The following is a 22,655-nucleotide window of genomic DNA, read 5'->3' as shown; positions in this document are numbered from 1 at the left end:
GACATGTGTTGTAAAGAAAAACACCAAACACGAGCGTGTCTATGTACAAGTGTTCAACACTACCGCCTGCAATCAAAACACTAACGTGTTAAAATTCAACATAACAAGACCTCAGAACACACCTTATATTCATCTCTAAACCCTGAGTACTATTCTGAAAAGTGGCTAACTCTGAAGTGTAGCGTAGAGAGCCTAACTGCATTCATTCAACCTTTAACACATATTCACAATAATTTGCTCTTTTTACAGTCACACCAATAAGTTAAAAATTTTGGCATTACTCTAATATTTTCACTTTTAACATATCACAGTATTTCTTAACTTTTAAGATAACAGTTCACATTGTATATAAGGACATATTAACATGCCGTTAATTTTACGCATTTTAAAACATACATTAGTAGTACATTGTTAACTTCTATTCTTTTCCAAGCAAGTGCCAATTCTTCAAGACTTTTGAAATACTACATTTCAAAAGTCTTTCAGACTAAAACTTCTTTCTTGCCAGAATCTTTTAAATAAAATTTTATACAATAATTTTTACAATTTTCTTAAGGTACCTTTCTCAAAGATTATCAATGCTTTTACAATATTCAAGTATTTACACATTCCTATTATACATTAATTTTAGTTTTACTCGCGAGTAATTGAAAAACAATACCAAAATAGGTAAAACTCATTTCTCTCCTTTTTGGCGACAAAGGTAGGCCTCACATGAGGTAAAACTTCTTGAATTCTGCCACTTGCAGTAAGAATGAAAAATTAACTTAAGGTTTCAAAGTAACGTAAAGTTTTACTTATCTTTGTGATATTCAGACATCCTTTTTTCTGCCCAGTCCTGGAAAGTAGCGAAGACTACCGTTTGGTTTATCTTCCTTCTTGTGCGAGTTCGCCCTTCGGTTCCTTCCTCAATGAGCTTTCTTTTTCTTCCAGTTCGGTCACCCTTGAAGACCTTCTTTTTAGCATCTGCCTGTGGTCTCGGCCGTTTGATGGCAGCTGGTCTTGGCGGAACCGGGACAACTCTCTCTCGTTCTTGCCTGGATCTCGTTGCTGGCTGTTCAAATTTTTCTTGCTTCTTTGCATCTGCAGCTGGTCTTCCTTCATCAATTCGTCGACATTTGCTGCGTAACGCCTATCCGATGGGCAGATCTTCTGTTTTGAAGCCGTGTTATAGTAGTTGCTGTCATTTCTCCTGGCTCTCTTTGCATTCGTCGTACTTCTCCCTTCTTCATTCTGGGGGTGGTCGTGCCCTCTTTTTTCTGGTCGGTGGAACGGCTTCTTTTTCTTGTTACCTTCAATTTTCCAACGGGGAAACTTTCTTTTCAACTGCTCCTGTCTACTGATGGCTTGCCCTTGTGATTGTCGTTGTTCCACCTCTGGAACTTGTGCCTGCCGTGCCGGATCCTGCAAAAGATCTTGAAATATTGGCATTTTAGTACGATTATAAAATGGTTTTATCTGGTCAACGTTTGCGGTGCAGGTTTCACCATTCCTGGCTTTTAACACCACTACAGCCTGAGTTACTTTTTCTATGACATATGGTCCTACAAATCGTGGATAAAATTTGGCAGTTTTATCTTCTGGTGCTGAAGAAAGTGAATGCTTAATTTTTAACACTTCATCCCCTACTTTATAAGTTACTCCCCGTAGTTTCATATCATAATAGAGCTTCTGTTTTCTTTGTGCTACATCAGTGTTCTTTTTTGCTTCTTTAATTAATTTTTCTATATCGCCCATTTTAAATTCTGGGGCTCTTTGTTGAACATAAAATAATTTATCTAACGGCGTTATAATCTTTCTGCCTAAAAATAACTCAGCAGGAGTTTTGCCCGTCGTATCATGTTTTGCTGTCCTAAGGGCGAAAGCTAATTCATTGACATAGTTATCCCAGCTTTTATGAAAATTTTTAACATAACTACGGATAATTTTCACCCGTTCCGCTATATTTGATTGCGGCCGATACGGGACCATTTTTAAATGACGTATGCCCAGTTTTTGGCACATGTCTTCAAATATATTACTTACAAATTGAGGACCATTATCCGATATAACTTTTAGGGGCGCCCCGTATTTTAAAATATATTTATTTAAAATAGAATCAGTAACTAATTTTCGTTTTAAGGGAACGGAGGCTCGTTTTAAGGGAACAATTTCGGTCCACTTACTAAAATGATCAACCATAACAACGAGATACCGACTTTTATTTAACTGACTTTTTGGGAAAGGGCCCAATAAATCGATGCCAATTATTTCATTTGGAAATTCCGATTTAATGCTATTTAGAAACCCGGCCGGGCGGAAATTAATATAATTAACTGCTTGACATGTTGGGCAGGACTGGACATACGCCCTTGTTAACTTTTGCAGCTCAGGAAAATAAACTGCTTCGAGTACGCGTTGGATGGTTTTTCGAATACCAGCATGAGAAGCTAAAGGGGAGTCGTGTAACTCCTGCAGTATATTTAATCTAAGACTAGCTGTGATAACAGGTCTAAATTCGTTGTTGGAATTCGTAGTTTTTGTATAAAATAATAGACCGTCTATTAGTTCGTAATGGGCCGCCCTATTTCTTATCGCCACAATATCTTAATCTTTTATAAAGGACCTATAATATGAGCAAAGTCCTAGAAAAGAAGAGAGCTTCTTCACCGTATTTGGCGGCGGATACTTTTGCACAGCGATTATTTTTGATTCTTCCGTCTCGATTCCTTTCTGAGATATTTTGTAACCTAAGTATTTTAATTCAGGGGCTGCAAATTTGCACTTTTCGACATTAACTTTTAGACCGACCTCATTTAATAATGAAAACACCTGTCTTAAATCCTGTACATGTTGGTCCAGATTACCACTATTAATAATGATATCGTCTAAATAGATAAATGTGGTCTTTCCTAGAACAGGCCTTAGCACAATGTCCATACATCGCTGAAATGTTGCCGGTGCCCCTGAAAGGCCAAACGGCATACGCAGAAATGCATAAGTGCCAGACTTGGTTATAAAAGCAGTCTTAGGCACGTCCTCAGGTCTAATCCCTATTTGAAAATAACCAGTCGTTAAGTCTAAAGTCGTCATATATTTGGTAGACGTTATGTTCCTTAGAATTTCTTCAGTAATAGGTAACGGATATACCGGATATTTAGTCATGGAGTTTAATTTACGATAGTCAATTGGAAAACGCCACCTTTTCGGATGTGTTACCGGATAGTCATTATTTTTCTTACATAACACAACCGGGCTAGCATAACTACTTGAGATGGGCGTTATGATCTTTTTACGTAACATATCTCGAATGTGCCACTCTATAATTTTTTCTTTATTCTTATCATACCGATATGGTTTGTGGCGAACTGGCAGTGAATCTCCAGTGTCGATACTATGGTTAGTAACTTGAGTAAAACCGGGAATATCACTAAATAACGAAGCAAATTCACTTACCACTTGTCGAATTTTTTGTTGCTCTCCCTTATGCAGGTGGTCGAGGTTTAATGTGGGTGGTTCTCTTTTTTCTTCCCGAACTGGTTGCATGGTCCTCTTAAGGGACGCTTGGTTGAAATCCAGCGTTGCTTCTGCCTCTGAAAGAAAATCTATCCCTAAAATGACATGTGCTTGTAAATTTTTTACGATAAAAAACATGATCTTTACTTGCTCGTCCTTGATACGAATATATAATGGTATTTTACCTAAGCATTTGCATCTTTCTCCCTGCGCAGCTAACACTATCGTATTATCCGAATTATATATGCTGTATCTACGGAAATACTTCGTAAAAAAATCTTCTGCCACACAGGAACACTGCGCGCCTGTATCCAGGAGTGCGGTGGCTGGGATGTTGTTAACTAAAACTTCAATCTTTGGAAGAGTCAAATTTTTCACAATAACTGTATTTAACTTGAAGGAAGAGGGGTTTTCTTGGCCTTCGGATTTCCGAACCCTCCCGTCAGCAGAAATCCGTTTTAGTTTAAATTTTCTTTCTTCCTTTCCATGCCTTCCTTCTTTTTCCGCTGGCCTTCAGACTTTTTTTTCTGGCTTACTATTGAACTGTCGGACGTTCGCTGGTTGTTTTTGGATACTCAGGTTTCCTTGCCCACTGATTCGATTTGCTTCCGTAGCCGTGTTCTTGCCTTTGCTGTGGTCTTGGCGCACCAAATTGGCTTCGTTGCTCATACTGGCGTCTTCTTTCAATGTCCGCCGTTCTTCTACTTTAAAACTGGATTGCTAGCTCAAATAACTTTTCCAGTGTAGTCGGATTCCTTAATTCAATAAAGTCTTGTACTTGGGGAAGTAACCTCGGCAAAATCACTAGGATTATCTCAGGATCCGGACGGCTTCCATACAAGAGTTTAAAGAAGTGAATTTTTCTTAAAATAAAGTAGGCCCACCAGCGGCCGAGCGGTAAAGTCGCTGAACACTGTTAGTTCGGTACGAGGTTCGAATCCCGCAAACGGGCTGGCTGCATGGGCGTTTTCGTGGTTTTCCCCATGTGTAACGTGTATACGAGCCAGTTTCCCTTAGAACGTCCTCCACGAAGGCATCCTTCCCCTTAGGCAGATAGCCCTAGTGTACTTTGCCATAATTAAATACACCAACACTTAAAATAAAGCTTGAGAGATTTTCAATTCGTTGCTGGTATATGCTGAAGAGTTCCGCTTCTAATCTTGAACGATTTCTTACGACAGGGAAGGCTTTTACTAAGGCAGTCTTGAAATTTTCGTAAGTATAGGTGGGGCTTCCCGCTTGACCCAAGAGATTTCTTCCTATACATTTGAACTAATTAAGAGCTTGGCCCCTCAAAACGCTGGTAGCTAGGGTGACTTTCTGGAACTCATGGAATGGATACAGCATGAAGTGGTCATCCAATTTTTCCAAAAAACTGGTTCCCGGTGAGTTTCCATTAAATGTTGCTTCTCGTTTCATCGATGCGCGCATGGTCTGGACGATGTACCCAAATTCTTCTAGGGCGGCAGCTGGCATTTCTGGATTCTGAGCCGCTTCTGTAGGCACCACAGGTTCTTCTTGAAACTCGGCCATGGTTATTCTTCTTCGTCGGGCGCCACTATCAAGACTTGTATTCCTCTTTACTTGCTTTGGAAACACGAACTGTCCTGACTCGGAACAAGGAGCTTACTCAAGCTATGTTCAATATTTTGTGAAGTAGACAATACACACAGGAAGGGTATACAAAACCCTTTATTTTTCTATTTTTACAGCGATTTCCGGAACTTCGCAATACAGAGACCAACCACTTGTGGTCTGAACTTAAGAATATAAAAATATTAACTAAAACTATAACTAAAACTAACTTTGGATTAATAAACAAGTGCCTAACTCCAAGATTGGCCGTTATTTAACAAAAATCCGTATGTAGTACAGAGAGCTGCTAAAACTACGATACGTTTGAGATTATCAAGAGGACTAAACCTCTGGCTTAAAGGCAATCAGCAAAGGAGTAAAACTACTATGGCAAGCGGCCTGCTTCTAATAACTCCTTCCTCTCTCTTGCTTGGCAAAAAGCCACAACTTAAGTACTTGACGTTAGCAAGAGAAATTTGCATAAATAAGTTAAAGCTTTTAATTCTGTCCGGAAGTAGAAAATAAGAAGTGATAGTAAAGATTTAAAACAAAATAAACGTTAGTAAAACTTAGGATCCTTACAGGTGTAGAAGCGTTTAAAAAAAAAAAAAAAAAAAAAAACTTCACTGACCTCATCGCATGGTTACAGTTGTTACAGTTATCAGGGTGGATAAACTTGGTCTGGGAAAAGTTAGCTAGCAAACATGAACTTTGTGGAAAGTTCTGCTTTTACAAGTCAAAATATCCTACCTATGCAATTCAAACTATTAAAAGATACTTCTGTTAAAATCAATGATGCTTTGAATGCTCTTGAATATGCAAAGTACATATTTGTATGATTCATACTGCATTTATATTAAAATAGTTAAATTATATTTTAAAGGACATTTTCCCCATCGTTTAATATTACCATTACGTTAATGTTATCAAAGGAATAATGGGCAAACGTGGCAATAGGGAGTCTCCAAAGTGAGAATAAATCGTATATTTCTAGTTCCTTGGCCTACTTAGACGAGTGGTTTCAAGCACAAATTGCATGCGAGACGAATGCTCAATTTAAATACAGCTGAAAAGCTTTTTTATTTGAAAAATTTTATTGAAAATATTATAAATAAATTTTGTTAACTAAAAAGTTATCAAAACATACATAAAAATAGTAATAATATCCCAAAGGGAAAAATTTTTAATTTATGCAGTAGTACCCTATATAAATTTGAACTTTTTTCGTTTGGGATTGTCCCTCCTGTTACGAACATCTCCGAATAAGGGTTACCTTTATTTAAGGGGCAAATTCTATTCATCCTGGTCTCTTTGAATATGGACCTTAATATATTATTTCTATACCTCTTATTAAGAGAAGCTCTATTTAAGGGACACTGAAGAAAAGTTACAAAAATAAAACAAAGAGAAATAAATAAAAGCAGAAAAACTCTTTGTCAGTAATCGTTTTAGGTTTCAAAGCCCCTGTTTGTGCTTAGTGAAAGAAAGTTTTGTTATAAAAGAACGATAAAATGAAAAGTTACTCCCTCGGTTTTGAAAACTGCTTTTCAGTAGGGAAACGGGGAATAAATAATACATGGACAAATGTAAAATGTGGTGCAACCAAATGAATATTTCACATTCATAAAATTCAAAATCCAGTTATTCTTGCTACATTTCTCAGAAGAGAATAAAAAAACAGTGTTAGCAAATTATAAAGCAATCCATGACAAGGACGAATGGGAAAGAAAAGGTGGTGAGATGACTGAATCAAAGAATATAAAGGGATTCAATTAAAATTCTTTGACTGTATCACCTGCCAAAGCACAGAGATCTTACAGTGTGAATAGAGTGAAACTTTTATCATTCTCAGTTCTTGTTAGAACTGGGGAGCAAAAACAGTATAGTTTTGTACTCGTGTGTTATTTTTACATACAAACTTCAAAGAGGTATAGAGTAACATTGAAACGAAATATTGATGTAAGCTATGTGGCAGAAATTCAAAAGCTTAGTTTGAAAGATTTAGGGCAGAGCTAGGGAATAAGTAAAAAACAAATAAGTCATATCATAAAGAATAAAGAAAAATTAAAGTACTTTTATTATTAAGTCAAAGGAAGTTTTCAAGATTGTTAAATTTAGAAAAACTGAAGCATTGAAATGGATTCAATAATGTTCAATTGGGTTTATTCTGTAAGACAAAGCAATATTCCTGTAAATGGAGTATTACTGCAAGAAAAGGCAAAAGTATGGGACTACAGAGTTTCAAATAATTAAATGGTTGGTTAGAAAAATTTAAGCAAAAAAAAAAAAAAAAAAAAAAAACATATTTTAAGACTATTTGACATGAAGAAAATTCAGTAGATATGCAACATTCAACAGACTGCACAGAAAAGCTAATTGGAATTTGTAAAGGATAGGAGACTAAAACTATCTATGATGTAGAAGAAACTGGATTATTTTATCGCATTTTGCTGAATAAAACTCTATGATTGAAAGGAGAAAAGTGCTGTGGTGATAAAAGCTCCAAGGAACATTTCACTTTGTTGTAACATGGAGAGTTTTGGAACCACTTACAAGTTTTTGGAAAGGCCAAAAAACAAAGATGCTTCAGTGGCATGGATCAAAAAGCTTTGTCACTCCATTGTCATCACAATATGTTTTGCGTCATGAGATGACGCAAAATATAATGTCAGAATGGTTATTGCTCTTGATGCAACAATGTTTAGAAAAAATAAGAAGATGCTGTAGTTCTTGACAATTCGCCTGTCAACCCACCAAATGTAAAACTGAAACCAGTAAAGTGCATTAATTAGGATAAGCAGTAAAGTAAAATTACTGCTTTTCCCAATTAATGCAACATCAGTATTACAGCCTTTGGAACAAGGTATAATTAGAAGCTTCAAGGTCTGTTATAGAAAACTGTTTTTATGGTATGTTCTTTGTCAAGCTCATTGCGGAAACAACGACCGGCTTGCAAAATGTATCAGTGCACTGCATGCCATTCAACGTATGACAGAGCCTGTTAAATCAGTATCACAAAGTTGTATTCAGCACTGCTTTGACAAAGCAGGCTTTGAAATTCCACTTTCGAGTGCTCTCACAGAAAGTACTACTGATGAAAATGAATTGCTTGAACTTGTCAAAATCAGTGGCAGCACGCAAATGCAAGAATATTTAGAAAACGATGAAAACTTGTGTACTGAAGGACACTGATGATAATAAAAATTTTTTATTTCAACTGTAGTTGATGATGTAAGCTTTAACAAAAATAACTTGGAAATCAGGAAAGAAGACGAAAAAGAGGCAGATGAAAATTATCATATGAAAACTATACAGATGCCTTAAAATACACCTACCAATAAAAAAAAATCATGATAACTATTGATGACAGTGAAGAACTTAAGAGCATCATCCATGTGGACAAAATGCTTAACAATTGCTTTTGTTGATGATCTACTAATTTGCTTTCAAGAGAAGTGTCCCATTACTCTCTTTAATACGGCTCAGAACACACTTAATATTATTTCCAATTGGTCCAGAGAACAGAAATTGGAATTCAATCCTAATAAATCTAAAATTATGATAATTAAAAGAAAGCATATCAGCTATACAAACCAACAGCCGTACTTGGATAATACCTTATTCGAAACGGTGAATGAAATTAAATATTTAGGCGTTATTCTAGATCATAAGTTTTGTTGGAAAAATCATATTATGTATTATTATAAGTGTGAAAATATACTTAGAGGACTTAATAGTGTCTCTTGTAATACTTTTGGTTTAAAATCTAATGTTATTGATCTGATTTATAAGCAGGGTATTGTGCCCTTTATTTGCTATGCTTCTAGAGTGTGGGGAACAGCTTTAGAAAAGAACATTAATTCCCGTATACTTCGCAGAATTCAAAGAAGAATTTTACTAAGAGTTGTGCCTGGCTACAGAACAATTAGCTATGAAGCCTGTTTCGCAATTTCAGGATTTCCTCCGATTGACCTTCATGTTTTAAATGACAAAATGTTTAAAGATACCATCAGCAAATTTATGTTCGATACCATGGTATTGTTTGAAGATCTTCCTCAACCTGCCAATCGTTTGCCAATTCAAACTAACATTTATGACAATTCTGTTGATGATAATTTCCCTGTCGTGTGCTATACAGATAGCAGTAAAACTAATATTCGAGTTGGATTAGCTTATGTCGTTTTCCATCATGGTTATGAACTGGAATACATAATCTTTAGAATTCCCAATGAATGCAGTGTTTTCCAAGCCGAATTACTGTGCATTAGTGAGTCAATTAAGTGGATATCTAACAACTGTTAAGTGCTAAATTTCTTATTCACACTGATTCTCTTTCATCCTTATATTCTCTTAGGAATATCTTCTCATATAATAAATTAATTGTCACTTCCCATGCTCTTCTTAAAGACCTTAAACCTTAATAATAAAGGTGTTGGTGTTACCTTTTCTCATGTACATGGCCACACTGGAAATCTAGGAAATGAAAGGGCTGATTGGTTGGCAAAACAAGCTACACATCTTCAAGTAATTACTCCAATGATACTTCCCAAGTCAATTTACAAGAACAAAAGTAGGGATGACACAATATTCAAGAGGAATGAACTATACAGGAATTCTACTACTGCCTCTTTGACTAAACTATATTTTCCTTCCATTCCTCACAGACTGAATAATAAGCACTTTTTCTGCAATTTTGAAGTTACTCAGTTTCTAACTGGACATGGCAAATTCAATTCATATCTGAAGAGATTTAGATTATCTAGTACAGACTTGTGTTCATGCAGTTTCGGAGAAGTTCAAAATGTCGAACATTTGTTCTATTGTTCAAAGCTCAAGGAAGGACGAAAGGAACTCATTTCTAGGTTAAACTCTATGAATTTCCTCCACCTCTTCACGTATTTGTCCAACAAAAAATGGCTTTCTCTTTCTTCTGTAAATTTATCTCTTGCGTGTCATCTGTTAATTTGTAAATTTATTTTATTTTGTGTTCTGTTGTTGTATTTGTCTTTTTTTTACTTACCTCTGTAAGTCTTGTGTAATACTATGTGGTGCACAAGGATTTAAAATTTTCAATTAAAAAAAATACACAGGTTGTTAAACAAATCCGTGTAGCGGATTGTTTTTAATAAATTTCCGTAAGTACAAAACGCTGTTGTTCATTTCATAAATTTTTGCAATAATTAAACTGTTTTAATTAAGAATTTTAATTTTTTATTAACTTCAAATTCAAATAAACACCATTGACTGTGTTACTTAGTCGAATATAATTTATTTAAAGCATAATGCTACATGAATTTCTAATTAAATTACATTTTTTTAGTCTGTTAGTCTGTACCTTCTGAAGAAGGAACTTCTATTCATTTAAGGGACGAAGCGTTTGGTTCTGTGAGTGTCCCTTATTGGGAGATACCACTGTATTTAGTTTCTATCTGAAATCTAAAGCTTGGTACCTATAAGACATTTTTGTTGGTAACATAATTTACAACTAAATATCCAAGTCTTAGACTGACTTTTCTTTCAAATTATTACAACCTGATTAATTAATCTTTAAATAACTTATTTTAATTTAAACTAAAAATAAACAAATTACAAAAACTTTCTAAGTTTTCAGAGAAAATAAATCAAGTGGAACAAAACTTGAGAATACAAAATGACACCCTACTCACTTTTTCTTAATTATTGAGTTTTCCTAAGTAAAAAAAAAAAAAAAAAAAAAAAAAAAAAAAAAAAATATGTTGGTAAAATAATTATAAGCTTCTTTATTTCTTAAGACAGCTTGACAATTTCTGATAAAATTTGCATTCTCGGATAGAAATTACCAGAACTTATCTTCATCACGGATTGTAGATGTTCATCAATCAATCAGATTTTTTTATTATTATTAATTTTCTGCAGGGAAAATGAAACTTCTAAGCATGGTATTTCAGTCAGGGAAGGTAAAACAATTGTTTTAAGTTCAAAAATTTGTAACTGAGGTTTTTCTTCCAAGCACGAACGAAAATTAATCAAATCTGTTTTTTCAAACCTTTGAACAAGATTTATATCACATTGTAAAATATTTAGTTCCAAGTATTGATTTTTAGTGCGTTATTCATGTTTGTTTTTAATGAAAATGAAAATAATGTAACCTAGGACTTTTAAATAACCAAAATCTTGAAATCTTTGCAACACCATGTTTGCAAAAAAATATATAATTGAAATTTCTTGGTGTGCTACACAAATTGCTTCAAGGCTGGATGCGGCCGGCCAGTTAGACATCATTGACTTCAGATTTACATAAACTCAAAAAGTGTAATTTTTCCTTTATCTTTTTCAGGCATAATGCAGACATCTGAGATGAATGCCAGGTGTATTTGTGACTTTGCTTCTCGTTTGACAAGGAAAAAGATTGTTGGCTCCGATGTGATGGCAACAAATCTGCATCGTTGCCTCAACACTGCTGACATCACTTTGCTATCTATTGGACACATGATCGGCTCTGGAGTCTATGTCCTTTCAGCAACAGTTGCCAAGAACATGGCTGGGCCGGCCATTGTGGTGGCATTTCTGTTCAGTGGATTTGCTTCTTTCCTTGCAGCCCTTTGTTATGCAGAACTCGGCGTGAGGTACCCAAGATCAGGATCCGCATATTCTTACACATACTTGGCTTTGGGAGAACTATGGGCCTTTTTAGTAGGCTGGAATGTAGCCTTAGAATATATTATCGGAGCTGCTGCCACCTCTAGAGCATGTAGTTCTTACATTGACTCCTTGACCGGTGGCGTAATTAAAAGCAACATAATGAACCTCATCGGACCAATACATGTACCATTCGTATCTGAGCACTTAGATTTCCTCGCCTTTGGTATCCTCGTGATTTTCATAATTTGGCTATCGTTCGGAGTCAGGATGACATCTCATTTGAATAACGTGTTTTCGGCTGTGAATATGACTGTTCTTATGATTGTTATATGTGTAGGAGCATATTTTTCCAAGATGAAGAACTGGGTGAATCCACATACAGGTGGCTTCATGCCATACGGATGGTCTGGTGTACTGGCAGCTTCTGCAACTTGTTTCTATGCGTACGTGGGTTTCGATTCCATTGCATCTGCTGGTGAAGAAGCTAAAGATCCACAGAAATCCATTCCTAGAGCTACTATGATATCAATGAGCATTGCTACAGTAACGTACATTGGTGTTTCCTCTGTTCTTACGCTTATGGTCAACTACAAAGATATTGCAGAGGATTCTGGATTACCAGAAGCATTGGCTTCGCAGGGTGCCTACTGGGCGAAGATAGTAGTCATCGTGGGAGCCGTCAGCGGAATGGCCACTTCCATAATCGGAAGCCTTTTTGCCCTGACTCGAGTCATTTATGTCATGGCTGATGATGGTCTACTTTTTGTGTTCTGCTCCAAGGTGAATAAAACAACAAAGATTCCTTTAGGATCAATGTACATTTTCTCTTTTTTGTCGGCCATAATGGCATTAATACTTGACATAAATACCTTGGTAGAGCTGATGTCCATTGGTACCCTTGTTGCCTATCTAGTTGTTAGTGCCTCCGTTATTATTTTAAGATACAGCCCCCATATAACTAATGAGATAGGCAGCCAAGAGTTATCTTCCATTGGTGGAAATGGTACTAACAAAGCACCCATAGATGATGCTACTGGCCAATTTCGGGCCAATTTTCAAGTATTGCAAAAATATATAAACCTTCGTGCCGGGAAATTGGTAACTATTTGTGTTGCTTTGCTAGTAATATTTACATTTCTGCTTTGTGGATTCGTAAAAGGATATTATTCATCCCTTAAAATAAAACACTGGTGGACAACGTTTATACTTGTTGTTTTGCTTCTTGGAATTCTGGGGAGCTTCGTTCTTATTTTGCTCCACCAACAAACAACAATTTCTCTACAATACAAGGTAAGATAATATTTCTTATAACATCCTTCCTTACTTGTATAACATTCCTTATAAAAATAGAAAAGAAGTAATGTAATGCGAGATGATTATTTATTTTCAGTAGATGTCGCTTCATGTGATCGCGTTTATCCACAGATATTTTGATAACATTACCGAATGATAATCTTGAACGATGAGAAAAGAAATATCGTTCAAAACAGCAATGGAATTTAATTTAATATAAATGTACTAAAATATAAGTTTTACTTCTGTGGCATTTTAATTAGGAAAATAGCCATTAATAATGGGTATTCTATTCGTTACGCAAAAGTTCTTTTATGAATTGCCTATAATATTTCTGGATACGACTTCATTGATCTTGTAAACTTAACCTTAATACTCGGGCGACAATTCTTATCTCAACATCTGAAATAAATTCACCGATTTCATAACTTCTATTTCAGAAAGTTTTATCATTTTGTGCTCGATTTACTTCAGAAAACTATTGTCAGATTGCTTTCATCGATGCTGCAACCTGAAATTTTCATCAATACCCACACAAATTTTAAATTCTTTACAATTCATATAAGTTGTAGACATTACTTTTTGACTTCCTGTATTTCATCATGCATTAAAAGAATGGCATGCTTTACATATTTCTTTATTATCTTTTCTAACATAGCTTTAAGGCATGCTCAGCAAATGCAGCGCATTGAGGAGGTTACTTCCTTTGCTAATTTATTTCTACACATATCCACATTAAAATAAAGCCAATTAAAATAAAGCTAACCAAAATAAAGCTAAATCAATTTAGTATTCAAAATAAAAAATTATGGCAGATTATAAATGGGTACCGAGCGCACGATACCCAGCAAATAGCTCGGAATCCTTTTGAAAAGGTCTGCCTATGAGGGGATGGTTCACCGAGACAGTGGTGTTAAACTGACGGCACACAAAATAATTTCATGCGGCCCCGAGAATACATTTGTTGGTATATTAATTAACATTATTATGAAAAGAAGATTTTAGATGTTATGAAGATATGAAGAAAAGTTTAAGATGTTGGATGATTTGGAGACCAATTTTATATTACTTTTCGTACGATTAAAAACGGCCTTGAGCAAACGCCCCAGAAAAACTACAAAGAAGCTGATTAATTTACACTGCCATATAAATCATATCCAAATTTTATTAACAGACTTTGTACTTGTCGACACATAAATATCCTCAGTTACAAATTTTGGCAGTAAGAATAATCTCTTTGTTTGGGAGCACATTTATATGAGGACAGTCTTGTTTTTCCGCAGTTAAAATTAAATAAGCCTAAAAATGAATCAGGTCGGCAGATAAGTATCTACTGTTCGTGAGGAAGATAGGTCGTATTTTTTCTGTAAGGTTACAGACTTTAGCAAAGCTAAAACGCCACGAAACTGAGAGTTGTAGAAAGTAATAAAGAAATTGGCAATTATTTACATTCAAATGTAAGATATTTTTTCTGCATGAATCAAAGAAAAATTTAATAAAGAAAAGAAAGAGAATAAGTTATTATTATTTATTCTCAAGCTGTGTTCCACTTGGAGAACTTCTGTAATTTGCTTATTTTTGAATTTTAAAGTAATTTATTTAACACATTAGAATTGTTTGAAATAAATGTCAGTATGAAAATTTAATATTTAGTTCTCAATGCGTTTGAATGACAAATTGTAACTATAAGAAATTTCTTGCAGACAAAAACTTCCAAATTTAATTAATTTTTTTTTTGTTTGTTTGTTTGTTTTAGAAAAACTTTTTTGGGGGGGGGGGTAGAGGGCCAAAATTTAGCTAGTCAGTTACTTCGAAATCATGCATTCGTCCCGAATGCAGTTTGAGTTTGACATCATACTAGGCAGAACACGTCGCACCCTTGGTGCGACGTGTTCTGCCCTTGGTCCACCCTTGGTCCCATAAATTTCTACTATTCGAAGGGTATTTTATAGTGAAACTTTCTTCTTTTATATCAACGGCATAAAAGAAGTATGTTGCCACTCGGCAAAACGCAATATATTTGTGTTCGAGTTTAATCAATAAACTCAGCAATTTAAAAACAATATATTGCCACTTCCCGAATTAAAATACTTTTATCTCCATCGCAGGAGCATGTTGTCGTTCATCACACGGTAAGATAAGATCACAAAATATGATCACATAAAATGATAACTGAGTTAAAAAGTAATCGATGTGAAATTTCGAAGTGTTCCTAAGAAATCGTTGCTGATCAAAACTAAAATATGCAAAATACTAGTGACTTAATCAATAACCTAAACGTTTATATTGTTCAAAGATAGGCTTTATTTTCTAGCGTGGCTTTAAATAAGAAATATGAGTTATAATAGGTGCAGTTTAATATGATCATGTTTGTCAACGGCTATTAAGAAAAAACATGCCTCAAAATCTATTAATCAGAATTAAACTAATTTAATATAAAAATATCAAAAAGTATTTAAAAAGATATTTTTACAGTATTTTGATTAGTAAAATGCAAATAATTGTTCATGAACTGTTCATGTCTCTAATATAATTCAAATATTAACTCTTCATAACATTTATGGAAATTATTTCACCAGATGCGATGTCTCCGGTTGCCAAACTGCTGGCATTCGGCAAAATGTAGGATATTTTTCTTTCAGTTTTAATACACAAATTCGGCTATTTGAAAGCAATGTATAAAACAAAGCGTGCCTCAAAATGGAATAGTTATTATCTCTACTCACCCAGGGTGTTGACATTCAGTAAAGCGTAAGGTATTTAACTTTCAAATTTAATCTTTCTATTACTGAATAGCAAATCAAATGATTGAAAAGCAATCAATGCGTTCTTAAAAATATTTGTTCTACTTTTTAATCTGATTGATTGAAATGAAAATGCATTAAAGTCATGAGACATCTCATTAGAAATATTAAATATTTTTATGAATTGACTCTAGCTTTTCTCATTGTCTGCTTTTTTCTTTTTTATGATAATTCTTTCAGGTGGCTGGCCGTTCGAGCAGCTGATCAAACAAATAATATAGCGAATATATATATTGAAAAAAAAAAAAAAAAAAAAAAGATGGGAAGGCTTAATACTTTATCGGGAATTCTAAGGATATGCTATTTTTAAATACTTTGTGATTTTGCTCTTGAATTTTATGCGGCATAAGTGCGAAGAAAGCGATGTAATAAAGTTAAAAAGACAACAAACAAACAAAAAAATCTGAAGGTAGTTAAAACTAAAGAGAAAAAAGGAAATCTGAAGCTTTCAAATTATATATTACGCCAAAAATGGCGTTTTTTTAAGGTTTTGTGTGCTGCCTTTATTTATTAGATAGCATGTCCTTCGCACTTAAACCACGTAAAATTCAATTCAACAGCAATATCATAAAATATTTAGAAACAGCCAAACGGCATATTTTCAGAATTTCTGATACGTAGTTTCGCGCGCTGTAGATAAAAATGTTTATATATATATATATATAGCGTTGCCATTGCTCGCTTTGAAATCTTTAAATTTTAAATTAAAAATTGGTTAAAGTTTTAAGAAATACGAAGCGGGAAAAAAATCTAAAATTCCAAATTCTGGCTTCCAGGTATCCATATTCGGTTGGAGTACTACGTTATCCAAAATTGGATGGCTCTAGATACAGTTGTTCTTTCACAATGCGAGAAACATTCATGCATTCAGGCAGATTCTTCATTATTTAGTTTCTTTAAATATAATACATGGCGATAATATTTGGTGGCAACTTTGAAAAGTGAATCAACGCAAAATTCCAAAACGAAATTAATAGCCCTTATGGGCTAACGCCCTTGGGCTAAAAATAATAATTGTGTTTGCAGGAGTGAGTCTATACAGTAGATTATTGCAGAGGTGGGTAACGTGTGGCCTTGGGGTCCGCATGCGGCCTCCCTAAGTTTCTTGTGCAGCCTCTAGCTCTTGTATTAATTAATATTTAATAATATAGATTACGACAATTTTAAAAGTAATAGAATTGAATAACGTGGTACCGTCTATTGAACACAACATGAAATAGAATGCTACAGTGTTGCAGTTCTAGCAGTTTTTCATAATCTGAAATTATTGTCATTCTGGAGGACTTTTTAATTTGCAAACGTCCAGCACTTGAAATTTTGTTTTAATCTTATTTTTGGCCACGGCTCACCTCTACTTGAAATACACTAACAGTGTTGCTATAGCAACCGCCAACCACCAAACACCGTGACGGTGGCTATTCTGACAGACAAGCGGTACCTATATACAGCATTCCTCTGTATGTTCTGGAGTTGATGATTTGTCTGTGGGTGCTTGTAACAGTCTCGCCTCGTATTTCTATCGGCCTTTCTAGTTATTTTTTTTACCTATTCTGAGGTTTTCAGATTTTGACAAGAAAAGATTTTCAGATTTCGACAACTACACTTCTGCTATGGAACTGACATTTGAATCACACTTAGTCGATATATCCAAAGCTCCTACGCCTACGAAACTACAAATGGAGTTATTTGAGTTGCGGGAAGATACTGTTCTCAAATCTCTTTTAAAAAAACGCTAAAAAAGGATCTCATAGAAATCTGAAAAAATACTGGTGAATATCCATGCATACGACAGCGTGCATGACGTTTACTTACCTGCTTTTGGAAGTATCTACTGCAGCGAGTCAACATTCTCTCTCATGGCAAAAATTAAAACTAGTTTAAAGAACGCAAAATAAGATGCTCATTTAGAGGATCTACTAAGTCTGCGCGTTAAGAAGCTTGATCTAAATATTCAATTACTTTCAGGCAAGAAACAAATGCAAGTATCCGACTAAATTAAATTTTCCATCCAATTTTAACATTATTTTACATACTGTTTCTATGTTGGCTTTTTATAACTAAATATTATTACTTTTCTATTGTACCTTATGCGAATATAAAAATATTTTATTTTGAAAATTTTTATTTTAGTAAAGAACTAAATATTTTTTGCATTATTCCTATATAATGCAATGAAGTGATAAACCTATGCTAAAACTATAATAATTTCACAAAACGCGCATTTACAGGTTTATCAACTTATGCGTCCTTCTTTATCACTGCCTAATTTAAATGTATCCTCTCATGGTAAAAATGTTCAACACCTCAGGGCTATTCTTTCATCAACTGAGGGGACTAAACTAAATTTTTAAAAGGGGAAATTATGAGGAATACTGAAGAGGATAATTTTGTACTCTAAGTAAAAACTTCTATTCAGAAACTGATTTGGAATAATAACCATTTGCTAATATATTTCACTGCAGGTTCCTCTGGTGCCTCTGGTACCTGCTCTGAGCGTTGTGGTGAATGCTATTTTGATAGTGAATTTGAATTCAGCGACATGGCTTCGATTAATCGTTTGGGTAATAATTGGTAAGGCTCCTTTAGAATATTTTATAAAGTATTCAATGTTTTAATCAAAGTTATGTACTTACATATTATCTTGTCAGGAATAAATTTGGCTGCCATCGAAACATTAAAGCTGTTGAAAATCCCGCCAAAGTTACGCCAATCGTTCCTGCGGAATTCTGAAGGAACTGGCTCCTCTTTATTTAATAAACAAACACTATTCGTTCTTCTGCTTCGCAAAAACGCTTTTGTCAATTTCTGTTCTTTTGCTAGGCCCTCTGATTTTACCAAAAGCTCTGTTTAGATTGCTAGAGTAAAACCTTGCCGCAGGTAATGACTATTTTGTTGGCTACATGCAGCTGACTATGTAATGTCCATTAATGTACACGTTTATGATGATAGGATACAATAACTTTAAAAATAATGAATTTCTTGCTGCTCTGTAGAATAAAGATTTCAAATTTTAATCATTTATTTCAATTACAAGAGAAAATACAGCAATAACAGTTAATTTACATCCTCGTCATAAAAATCAAAACAAGGCTTAAGAATTAATTGGATTATATCAAACGAAAGCGGAGATGTTATAAGTGTGCTGTGACTTCACGTTTATCCAAAATTGGCGCCAAATCGTGCTGCTTGATGGCAGCTTCACGGTCGATGGGATAATAACTAAATGCTGAGAATTATTTTGAAGCTTGTGATACATTTCGTATGTGCACATTTTCCACATGCTTGTTTTTCAGAAATGTAACTTTAGCTGACTTAAATGAAATTAAGCGCTAAAAGTATAATTTTAATTATATTTAGGTTATTTTATCACGAGCTATTTTGAAGGTCACGTGGTTTGCTAACTGCCAATTCTGTTACCACAGTGGAATTAGAATCCTAAAAGCAGAACACATGAGAGATTATAACTTAAGTTACTTCAGTTTAGTTTCAAAGAGGAAAATTCTGGCAATTACATATTTGTGTTATAAATAAAGCTTTAATTTGCAGTGAGCTACTACTTAAGCGATACCATGGATGGGATAAAGATTCATAAAATATTTAAATATAAGATAGACCAAACTAAACAGTGTTAGAAACAACTCTTATTAATCACGGTAACACTCCGGATATTCAGAATTGACAGATAAAAATATTATAATTTAAATGAATTTTAAATTATTTTAGTTTAACATATCATTTTAATAATTTCCGAATTGCTAAGAAATATGTTTCTTATGTTTAAATCGCTCAGTTCGTGGATAAGTTATTTCAACAATAAATTAAGGATGTTGTGTCTCACCAAATGGCCACGTCTTGGACAAGTGCTGTTAATCAAGCCGAGTGGAAGATAAGTTAAATGCTTCATGTCTTTGGAATCACAACATTTTCCAGGCCATCTGAATACAATGTTACTAGATCATGCGATTTTTCGGAATTTTAATATTTTTGATAAACCTATATTACTAAAATTTAAAACTATGCCACTTTACGATTTTTTTTTTTTTTTTTTTTGTTGCTCCTGCATTTCCTTGCCTTCCTTTTTGCGACCTTAAACTTTTCAACGTCTCATAAAATACGTATATATTAATTAAATATATATATTGAAATTAATGTGTAATAAAAAATAATAATTTATTTAGCTCGACAATTTTGTGATTTGCAGCTGGCAGTCCTGGGGTCATAGCCCACAAAACTGGCAACTGGGAATCATGTCATCCTAGCCCACAAAAATGGCGACTGGCAGTCCCGTTATCATAACCCATGAGCGCATGTGTACTCAGTTTTTGAACATTAGTCAGTGGTTTATTTCCATGTTTTATTCACTGCTTAGTTGAATATTTTGATGAATCTAAATTTCAAAACATATTACAGCTGCTGTGTGAATTTAAGTATCAATTATGAATAGTGTGAAAAAGTTCATCAACACGTTTCAAATACTTTGCTTAAAATACCCGTGTTTGAGAACTGGTCACAGAAAATGAAAATAAATAAGAAAAACCATATTACAAGCTATGTAAATGGGAAATTAGGACATGTAAAAAAATAAACAACCAACTTTAAATTACAGTGTTAGCAATCGAAAGGCAATAAAGCGGCTAACAATGGATATGACAAATTAAGTGAAAAATAATAACCTAAATTAATAGACAATTAATTGAAAAAAAGAATGGATATGTAAACAGCAGAACAATTTAAACAATGGATAGCAATATAGTTTTTTGTATTTTCATCTAAACTAATATGAGTATGAAACTATAAAAAATTAAATTACAGTTCGCAACTTAAAACACACAGAGACTGAATTTGTGATGACGTCAGAGGTCATGTGGGCTCATTGACGTATGACATCAGAGACAAAAATCACATAATCTCTGATCTCATATAATACCATTCTCAAGGTCTATAAAAGAGTTCTTCTACAGACGTTCATTGTAACTTGTCTCAGTATTTGCACCACAAGACGAAGACATGCCATCCTAAATGAAGGAATGACAACTCCAGGAAACAAGACTACGCCACTGCTCATGCCAGTGATGTCTCGCGGTCCCCTAGTGCCACCTTTCATCACCTCTCTTCTAGAGAACCTAGGAAACACTACTGTCATGCGCCTTGCGGCACTATCTGATATGAACCGTAACAAGATGTACCATCTATACGGTATTCGTAGCTAATCAGCGTAACTTGGAACTCTTCTATAGACTTTGACTTTTCCAACTTTTCGATTATGCTCTTCCTGCTTTAGCTCAAAAATTTCTCTCAACTCTGCATGGATGATAAATGATATGATAGTATATGTTATCGTGACTTATCATTCATTTTAAATGAGAACATGCTGCTCCTAAGATATTCAAAATAAACTTATTTATTTTCAATAAAGTTATTTATTTAAGTAGAAATTAAGAATAAATAAAGTTCTTTATTTAAGCTATGTTAAAACACATTTTATTGCTAGTACCGATCCTTCTAAGTATCCCAGTAAGCATCCTTTTAAGTGTTTTGACTTTTCTTAAATCTTTTCATTAGGTATGTTCATCTACTTCTCATATGGAATACGCCACAGCAAACTCGATTCGACAGCCAAGCCTGCATCTCTATCACCAGCAACATAAAGATCTTTAAAATGTAAAATCTTTTCCCATCAAAGCAATGTTCATCAGTAGAGGAAACCGAGAGCCAAGCTGCAGCTTCATTGCCTGAAGAATCTTTGGCTGAACGTCAGTGTTTCATTGATATCCTTATTTGTCAGTTATGGGAAACAGAGAATCATGAATGATATTTTTATGACTGCAAAACTGATGAAAAGTCCTATTTTTTCATGCATCAAAAAATGTACAAGAATAGGGACAGGAATAAACGGAGCTGATCAAACCGGCGCCGAAAATTTGGAAAAGTTGCTGACACCGTTTTCACCTGTCCATCGTCTGCCAGCGTGGAACAGCGACGGGATGTAAAAGCACAAATAACGTCAGCAGTATTGTAACATTTAATTTCGTTTCGAAAGTAACCCTCATACCTTGACGGGCTTATGAAGGCCTTAATCTTGACAACAGCCAACCCGCACAAAGGTACCGGAACCCATTTTCAAGTTGACCATCGCTCGCCAAGACACAAGTGTGTTCTGGCAAAGGTGCCAGAACCTTTATTTATAAGTTCTTACTAAAACTGTTAAATGGCGGTGTGATCATTTACCATTTGCAACAATGCAGAGCCTTCAAAGCAGAATTTCAGTGCGCTTTCTCTCAATTTTTCCGAGAACATTTCTTAAGAACTACATCCTCCTAAATGAAGTCTTTTCACTCTGCGTAAAGCACGGGTAATGCGGAGTATTTCAGCTAGTTCACTTTATTTATTGCAGGTTTCATGAAGATATTTAATTCAAACATTGAGATATATGTCGTTAGTTTTCTTAGTAAATGACACAGTGAAATAATAAGAGATTTATTACACTGTATTTCTGTTTTAATTTATATAAGTAAAGAAGATTGTCTGTGTTTTTGTCTTTAATACAAATGTATAGTTTTATTCCTTTATTATTTATAGTTTTATTTTGATTAAAACTTGACACACTTGACCTTCACAACAAGAAGATCACTGTCTACACAGAGGGTCCGCACTCTTTATATACATGGAATTTAGGCTAATTTAACGAATTTATATATATATATATATATATATATATATATATATATATATATATATATATATGTATGTATGTATGTATGTATACATAAGTATTAATTTTTGGATGACGACAACAATTACTTCTTAGTTATGGCCAAAATGTTCTAGAGAGTTGATGTTAGCACAAAAATAGTATGTGTAATAAAT

The 22,655-nt window shown here is 34.3% G+C and overlaps 1 protein-coding gene across 1 annotated transcript in view; it reads left to right on the top strand.

Moving 5' to 3' along the window:
* Positions 1-22,362, top strand: part of LOC118187769 (cationic amino acid transporter 4-like) — a 51,626-nt gene extending 29,264 nt beyond the window's left edge. The window contains exons 2-4 of the mRNA XM_085819753.1: positions 11,387-12,981; positions 18,251-18,359; positions 21,351-22,362. Coding sequence (XP_085675879.1) covers positions 11,387-12,981; positions 18,251-18,359; positions 21,351-21,436 — 1,790 coding nt within the window. The 3' untranslated portion in view covers positions 21,437-22,362. The remainder of the gene's footprint in view (positions 1-11,386; positions 12,982-18,250; positions 18,360-21,350) is intronic.
* The last annotated feature ends 293 nt before the right edge of the window (positions 22,363-22,655 follow it).

This window comes from Stegodyphus dumicola, chromosome 1 (assembly GCF_044657685.1).
Source record: "Stegodyphus dumicola isolate Sdum_Otavi_A_Nest chromosome 1, ASM4465768v1".
NCBI classification, from domain to species: Eukaryota; Metazoa; Arthropoda; class Arachnida; order Araneae; family Eresidae; genus Stegodyphus; species Stegodyphus dumicola.
The sequence above is the reverse complement of the archived record's forward strand: the minus strand, read 5'-3'. Positions and strand labels throughout refer to the sequence as shown.